This window comes from Mastomys coucha, unplaced genomic scaffold, assembly GCF_008632895.1.
Source record: "Mastomys coucha isolate ucsf_1 unplaced genomic scaffold, UCSF_Mcou_1 pScaffold22, whole genome shotgun sequence".
Classification (NCBI taxonomy): domain Eukaryota; kingdom Metazoa; phylum Chordata; class Mammalia; order Rodentia; family Muridae; genus Mastomys; species Mastomys coucha.
The window spans coordinates 116,608,370-116,617,220 of NW_022196905.1; the positions used below are offsets into that span (position 1 = coordinate 116,608,370).

The 8,851-nt window shown below is 42.3% G+C and overlaps 1 protein-coding gene across 1 annotated transcript in view; it reads right to left on the reverse strand.

The window, feature by feature from the left end:
* Window positions 1–6: 6 nt before the first annotated feature.
* Window positions 7–8,851, reverse strand: part of Kdm2b (lysine demethylase 2B) — a gene marked incomplete at its 3' end in the record, with an annotated part of 122,945 nt that continues 114,100 nt past the window's right edge. The window contains exons 20-24 of the mRNA XM_031391148.1: window positions 8,786–8,845; window positions 8,124–8,287; window positions 7,878–8,039; window positions 7,019–7,237; window positions 7–65 (exon numbers count right to left, since the gene is read on the reverse strand). Coding sequence (XP_031247008.1) covers window positions 7–65; window positions 7,019–7,237; window positions 7,878–8,039; window positions 8,124–8,287; window positions 8,786–8,845 — 664 coding nt within the window. The remainder of the gene's footprint in view (window positions 66–7,018; window positions 7,238–7,877; window positions 8,040–8,123; window positions 8,288–8,785; window positions 8,846–8,851) is intronic.

Here is an 8,851-nt window from a genome sequence, read left to right on the forward strand (position 1 = left end):
AATATGACAGATATTTCCACAACGTTTGAAGAAGGACAGGCACTGGTCAGTGACCTTATTACAGTCTGCCGGAAAGAAGAAACCATGTGAGGGACAGAAGATACAAAGTCTAAGTAAACTCAAGGGTCCAGTAATAGAGATAGAAAACAGATCTTTAGCGTAATCCAGCCCTTGATGTCGCCAAACGGGGATAATTTCACCTAACAAATTGCAAAAAGTTAAATAATGTATTCCTGAAAGGTGTAACAAGTGTTTTGTCAGTAGTGTGAAGAAATAAGGTTCTGTTTGGAACATTGTCCGTCTCCAACCCCAGTAGTCCCCCACCCTTTCTGAACCCTCTATCGGGTAGAAACTACTTGTACAACAGGGCTGCTTCTTCCCATATAGTTACATACAAAACCCTCTATCTTACAAAGAGGGTCACAGTGCCTAAGATTATCCCTTTTATCTGACTACTCTGTTCAGATAAATATCCTAGTGGATATGGCTAGATCAGAGTGAAGTCCCTAAAGTCAGAGACTGAAGAAAGACTTTGTCCAAAAGAAACAATGTTATGCACACTCGTCTACTCCAGTCATATCCAAAATATCGGGGATAAAATCCTGATAAAGGATTTTAGTTTAATGTTTTATATTAGAGGGTAATTGAAGGGTTTCCCTCACTCTAGGACATTAGCTAAAAGTGTTAGGTCCGGACTCTCCTCTGCCTGCCTCCAACAAGAACCAGAGTATTAACATTAGAATACCTCAACAGGGAGGGCTCCACCCCTCTTCCTCCTGCTTCACACCTAGCTACCAGACTCTGCTGACCTTGGTGTGGGGGTCACTTGCCTAGTGACTTCAGTCTAGCACTAGGACTGGGGGAAGAAGGACTTGGACTCACATGCAGGACTAGCACTAGAACTTAGATGGGCTAGGACTCAGATTCATGTATCTCTCGCAGTCCCCCGGGCCCAGAGCACTTGGGCCTGGGGGATGCAGTACCAGTCCAGAGGAGATAGCTACTGCTTTAGACCCAGTATATTTCAGATAGCCTCAGATGTAACTCAACTATTGAGCTGCCAGATTTACCATCTCTCTTTTACAATGACTGTAAAAGTCTGATGCCATTTCTAAGAAATACATTTAGATCTTATACTTCATGTGTCGTCTCTGCCGTCATTTCTTCGCATACGCCTTGTCGACCTGACTAGAACCCCTGTTTCTCCCACAGGTTGAGGGAGGCCCAGATCGGCCGGCCCGCAGCAAAACAATTCACCATATCCTGTAGATAATTGCATATTTTTTCAACATTCTTTACTTTCCTTAAACCCTACTACTATAGAATTGAATCTAGTCAACTGGCTAATCAATTTCTAACTGAAACTAAGCAAGATAAATGACTTCTGGGTGGATCAAATAAATGAGAAAATGACTGTTATCATCCTGTAAGGGGTATTAAATTGTACTACCACGTTTGAATAAAAATCAGGGCCAGCAGGTAACATGCAGTAACAGTGACAGTAATGAAGGCACTGATCACCTGTGCATCGTCAGTCCTGCCAAACAGGCCATCATGCCTACACAAAGCCCTGAATACGGTGCTCACCAATCTTGGATGCATAATGTGGACCATGTGAGGATAACCCAACCTCTCAAAGATAGTAGGAATATAAACACGGTTGAGTCTGAACCATCGACAAATGAGGGTGGGGGAATAGTTAGACCAAAGGGAGCAGAATGCTAGCAAAGACGCTTCCAAGACACTATCTTTTAAGTATATTGCAGACGTTTTTGAGAAAGGGTTTTGGTGCTGGAGAGATGGCTCAGCGGTTAAGAGCACTGACTGCTCTTCTAGAGGTCCTGGAGTTCAATTCCCAGCAACCACATGGTAGCTCACAACCATCTGTAATGAGGTCTGATGCCCTTTCTTGTATGTCTGAAGACAGCTACAGTTAGAAAAAAGGGTCTTTACGTAGCCCTGGCTGGCCTGGAACTGGCTTTGTAGACCAGGCTGGCCTTGTAAGATCTTTCTGCCTCCCAAGTGCTGGGATTATTAAAGATGGACACTACAATACCTGGCTGTTAATCTGCTTTACAAATCTTTTTTTTTTTTTTTTTGGTTTTCCAGACAGGGTTTCTTTGTGTGGTCCTAGCTGTCCTCGGAGCTCAGAAATCCGCCTGCTTCTGCCTCCCAAGTGCTGGAATTAAAGGCGTGTGCCACCACTGCCTTTATAAATCTTATTGCAAAAATCAGAAATACAAGTGCTGATGATGTCCACACACAATTACTTAAAACTCAGTATTTGATTCACTTTATAGAGGATAGATTTTGCTGGTGTAAAAACATTTTCCGTGTTTTAAAAACTCAGTATGTCATGTGAAGCATCATTTGAACAAGTTTTTTTTTTTTAATATTATCTTGATTACCTTCAATCAAAGCTGGCTGGCTAAAGACTATCACAGGGATCATCCATCAACAGGTAGTACCCACCTGTGGAAGCTGTGAGGAACCAGGCTATAGAGAAGTTTAATGCACAAGGACAAGAGACCCCACACAGAGTGGTCCTTCCCCTCCAGTTTCCCAGACAGAGGTCTTTAAGCTCCAGGTGTAAGCTAGTTCATTGTTGTTTAAATTAAGAGCCAGGGAACACCAAAGAGGCCAATGCTGCCAGGCCCCAAAGTCAACTTGGAAAAGGAGCCATCTGGAAATCCTGGTCACACTGGTGCGACAAGGTAAGTGCCAAGAGGGTGCCAAGATAAGCATGAATACCCAATGGCCTCAAGTCAAATCAGGGAGCCACCTGGACAGCAAGGTCCTCGGGGGAAAGCTGCGAGGCTCCCTGTCTACATGGGAGACATTGTTTCAGGTCATTTCTTTTCTTTTTTATCTCAGGGTTGGTGCTGGAAGTGAGGTTTGAGAGGAGTGAGATTGAGCTCTGGAGATGGGGACAGCTGTTAGGAGGAGAGGTTCAGTTAGAAGGGTCCCTAGGGCTGTAGAGGAACAAACTAGCTAGCCAGCATATCCATGACTGAACTCACCCAGAGACAATCACAGGCATTTTCTTCATAGCAAGGAGACAAAGTGCAATTATTATCAAGGAAATTTTCTTATCAAAAGAAAAATGTTTAACTTATTCAGACTCTGGCCTTAACCTGGAGTTCACAGGAAACCAAAATAAATAAATAAATAAATAAATAAATAAATAAATAAAATAAAAATTTGGATGGAGTACAAGCTAAATAACACCATAAAGTTCACTAACTGAATGGCAAACATTTTCGAAGTAAACTGTGAGCTTCTGTTTGTGTTTGTGGTCTTAGCATAGAATCCAGCTAGGTAGAGCCTTGTTATGTAACAAACAAGTGCTTTATCACTGATCTCCATTCCTGGTCCGGTATCCAGGATTAATGATAACATGGGATGGGGCCTCATATGTCACATGGAAAAATGAAAAAAAAAAAAAAAAAAAAATTGAGTGCTTTCCCACACCTGCCAAAAGCTTAGAAAAAACAGTTCCATTTCTGAGTGAGAACAATGAAAAAATTACAAGCCCATGCATAATGGCATCCCAAATAAGTAAATTCAAGGGAATGAGACTTGTCTACTGACAATGGTAAACAACAAAACAAAACAAAAGCAAAAAACAAAAAACCTACCAAAATAAGACATAAATGGGAAAACATAAATTCATGGACTAGAAGATTAAAATATTAGCATATTACTATTGTTAATGTAAGATGGGCAAAAATAGAAAAGCCCATTTTGAAACTTAGTAAATAGACTCCAAGTTGTTTGAAGTCAGAAGATTCATATTTTCTCATTGAAAACTGTATTACAATGCTAAAGCAGTCAAAACTGGTGTTAACAGCATCAAAACTTATATAAAGGAACAGAATCAAGGTAAAAAATTGTTACATGGTTAAATAATCAATTATTGGTTAAACTATCAATTATTAACCATATGATAATACAGAATAACAACTTCTACTGCTACTATTAATGCTATTATTATTATTACTGGAGACAGGATCTCTTTACAAAGCCCTGGTTGTTCTGAGACTAAGTAGATCAGGTAGCCTCAAACAAACAGAAATCCTCCTCACTTTGCCTCCTGAATGCTAAAAGGAAAGGTGTGACCTACCACACTTGGCTGTAAGATTAGTTCAAATAATTTTAAAATATATTTGTGTTGCACAGGAGGAAATCAGAGGACACTTTTGAAGGTCAACTCCTCCCATCATATGGAACGTAAGGATCAAACTTGTCATGAGGCTTGGCAGTATATGCCATTTTGTGGGCCCTCAAGTGATTTTTGACAAGGGCACTGAATACATTTCAGTGAAGAAATAAGACAGCCTTTTCAACAAATGGTGCTGGGATAATTAAACTGGATACCTACATGCAAAAAAGAATGTAACTGGACCACACCACATGGCACATACAAATATAGGAGAAAAACCTTCATGGCTTTAGAGATCACTCACACACACATAAATAATTAGAGTGTTGGAAAAAAGGCTAAGCAATTAAAAGCATGTACTGCTCTTGCATAGGCCCCAAGTTTGATTCCCAGTACCTACATTTATTTGGTGACTTATCATCTCTTGTGCAGCACAAGGAGACCCAACTCCCTCCCCTCTCCTTTTTACACACACAAAATTAGAGACAAAGACAACTTCTACAAAACTGGAAGAAAAGATAAGTAATAGATAAAGCACTAAATAGATTTTTATTTCCGTTTTTGGGAGTTACAGAAGCCAGGGGAGAAAACATTTTATTTGCTGAAGCAATGTGGCTTGCAAACTATGGATTTATATTTAATTATCAACTAAATGTGAATATACACAAAGTTTTATGTACTCCACACAACAAGAGACCACCCAGGAAGGAAAATAATGGAGTCAAGGAGGAAGGGTAATAAATAAGAACAGAGCTGGTGGTGAGGCCTCTGAATATCAGCAGTGCAGTGATGGCAGCTAATTCAGATGAGAACTTAGAGACAGTAGAGAAGGAATAAAAAGAAAAAGCCAGGGATGAGGATACTGTCCTGCAGAAACTAATTATGTGACTAGTACGTTTGTAAGGGATATCCAGTTTTGGTGTACAGTTTGCTTCAGAAGCTAAACAAAACTGAAAAGGCAATTATTAACTAGCAAAACTCAAGAGTCATGCAGGAAAGGAAGTGTACTCAATACATTATTTGGCTTGATTAGTGACCAAAGTGTACAAGACCTAAGGTCAATATTACCAACTTTAAAAACTGGAAAAATGGAGAGGAAAGAGAAATCAGTAACAGGAGGATGCAAGTAACACATCCTTACACTGTACATACACATCTGAATGGAAATGGTAGCATATGACCACTATTTAATAATACATAGATGAAAAATGGACCCCAATGAAGGAGACTAGTGGTTGCCTGAAGCGGTAAGGATTAGAAAAAAGCCAGGTCCAATCTGCCTGAGCACCTGATCTGTGTATCTAGGATGAAATGCAACAATTGGCTGCCAGATCCTCCAGCCATATGAATGTGGCCATCATATAGCACTTGATCATTAATTCAGTTGTTCTAAAGAGAATTAAGTACAAAACAAGGAGAGATGGAGTATAGAGACATGCCTTAACATACGTAGTAACTCTTTACTTGTTTTGAGCTAGGCTCTACTGTGCCCCAGGAAGGCCTTGAATCTGCTGTGTAGCAGAGGACCGAAATTTAGTTATACTGCCTTTGCCTTTCATCCTCTGAGTACTTGGAGCTATGAAACCACTGGCTTTCTTTAAAAAAAAAAAAAAAAAAAAAAAGGAGGGCTGGTGAGAAAGAGCACCGACTGCTCTTCGGAAGGTCATGAGTTCAAATCCCAGCAACCACATGGTGGCTCACAACCACCCGTAATGAGATCTGATGCCCTCTTCTGGTGCGTCTGAAGACAGCTACAGTACATTTACATATAATAAATAAATAAATCTTTAAAAAAAAAAAATGTAGGTAGGTATATATGTCCTGAGAAACGATCTCAGTATGCTGTGATAAAGAAATAAAATATAGATGATTTATATACACACTCCCACACATTTCCTGAACTGCACTGCACCTTCATAACAACTAGAACATGGGACAAGATTTACTATAATTAAGAGCTTAGAACCAGATGCTGGCAGCTCTGCACTCTTCAAGTCTCAGCTGGGTCCCTGTGCAGATGATATGCTGCATGTTATATATATGGTGGTGAAATTTCACTTCAGCATAGCTCTTTGTCTCTCTGTTTGTTATAGTAATTTCCTGCTATCAAATCTTTACAATGAGGAAGAATAGCTTCTAAGGACCCTAAGCACCTGGTGGGTGGCGTGGCTATGGCTGTAAAGACAGGTAAACAATGAAATAACGTGAGTCCTAACAACGGAACAGAATGCATTTGTGTCAAGTGCAAGTTTAGTGAAGTGAGGGTTTCCCTTAATTTCTTGAGAAAGCGCAACTTTCTCCCTTGTATTTACTTGTGGTTTTTTTTTTCACATAAATAACAATTCCAATCCAGACTATCTTAAGCTATCAGAAAACACTGTTAACTTGATTGAGTGTGATCTTGCCACTGTCTACCTTGCTATATGTGCAACCAAGCTCCAAATTCTCAGAATAAACTCCAGCCAAAGAACAATGGAAAGAATGAGGATTCTGAGAGATGTGACAGACATAAGCAGTGGAACTATCTACAGGGATTTCACTTCTAACAATGGGATCCTTGATAGAGGATCATAGCACACACGAGACATGTAAACACAGGCAGAAATATGGTCAACCCTGGATTCAGTTGACCCTGCCTCCTAGCCCATCCATGGCTGTTGCCCACACACTGGTTGAGGTGTCCTAGGCTACAGTTTGGATCAGGAACCGCTGTTATATGCCCTCATCAATGTTAGCACAGGTTTCTCTCTAGAGTTGGTGGTCTCATTCACTTGTATTTTAAAGCACTGTAACCAGGCAGTAGTTCTTATAAATATCCAGTGCCCAGATGTCCCACAGGTATGGGGCCCACCTCACCTGATAAGTTGATCTCTGTCAGAGAGTCTCGGGTGGTGGTGCCAACTGCAGTGAGCAGGTTGATGGACTGATCAGTGACGTGGTTACAGTAACTGAGCTGGAGCTTGGAGAGCAGGGGCATATGGCGAATAATGAGCCGCAGGGAGGCATCTGTGATGTCCAGGCCAGCTAGGCGCAATTCTACAATGTTCCGGAGCTTGCTCCGATTGTCCATCTGACCTGTTGGGACAGATGGGAGAGAGGTAACCCATCAACCTGAATAGGGAAATAAAGTCCTGCTGTTGATCTAAAACCCCATAGTCATGAAGTATGCCCTACACCAAAGCCGGAATCTCAGCATTAGAAGCTTCCACATCAGAATTTGTATTTCTAGATTCTCTAGAGAAATCAGAATTCATAAACATGGGTGGAAGATCTGTCCTCAAGCTGTGGTTATTTAGACTACACTTCACTCTAGCAGTACCAAGTCCAAGCTAGTCTCTGCCTTTACCATCAAGAAAATGCAGAAAATAGGAGAGCCTAAATTTCATCTAAAAATAATAATTCAGATGGTACAGAAGTGGCCCACTGTCCTTGTCTGTTGTCACCTCACCTGATAGATGTACCCATCTGAGCTTTAGCTGGGTGACTGGGAGGCACCCAGGCAGTTGACCTAGGATCCTACCCTCACACCCAAAGCAAGCTAAGAATATGCTGCCCCTGTATCTTCTAGCAAAGGGCTGAGGCCAGAGAAAGCTGATGACACATACACCTTGGGGTCGGAGGGTGGGAAAGAAGTGGTCAAAGCGGACAGGGTACCTTGGACACCTCACCTGCAAGAGGCAGACCCTTAGGGTTCAGCCCCAGCCTGGCACCTCACCTGGTCTGTTGTCTGTGGGTGGAGACAGGAGATCCCGCATCTGGGCATCCTTTAGTCCTTCTACCCACTGGACATCCAGGGTCCGGAGCAATGGACAACTGGAGCTACAGAGGGCTGAGACAGCAATCCATGAGCAGCCTGACAGCACCAAGTCTCGGAGCCCTAGGAGATGAGAAGAGGGTAGGAGTCAGGTGACAATCCAGGCCATCAGTACCGCACATTTGGGATCCTTTACCAAAAGCTTACCAGGCAACCGGTTGATGAGCCAACTCAGCTGCTTCTTGGAGATATTGGTCCAGCTGAGGTCAAGGGAGACAGGTTGTCGCCGGATGATGCCACTCAGCATCAAGGGTGTAATGGACTTGCAGTGGTTCAGGTCGATGCGGGTCCACAACCGCTTATCGCAGCACCTGGGAGTTGAGCCAGACAGGAAAGAAACATCATCAGAGTTGTCTCACCCAGGGAAAGCCTGCTTGGCTACACTAACTCTTCCTGCTTGCCATCTTCAAGGAGGAAGTTCCTTTAAGATTCAGCCCTCTAACTTACTCAGCATCCACCCTGCCCACATCTGGGCACCTCTGTTGACAGTCACATGCTTACACAGAAGATGCCAGCAAGAACTCTCCATAAAATGCCTCTTAACAACCCCGGTGGAGGTACTGGATCCTCCTGTTAATGATGGAAGGTCAGAAACTCGGCTAAAACTATAATATGGGAAAATGTCCGGCTGGAATTAGTCAATATGGGCACACTCACAGTCAACTTTAGCTAAGTCTAGACAGGGAATTCTATATGGCCCTTCGTTCTCCACATTAGAAAAGCAAAATGGTGCTTCCATAAGCAATTCAAGCTTCCATGGACTTTTCTGACCTGGAACCTAAACCCTCTTACACAGGGCTGTCTCGTACCAGCGGTTCCAGGTCCTGCAGACCCGCATGCACACACACAGGTCTTGGTGGCTGAGGTAGCTGAAG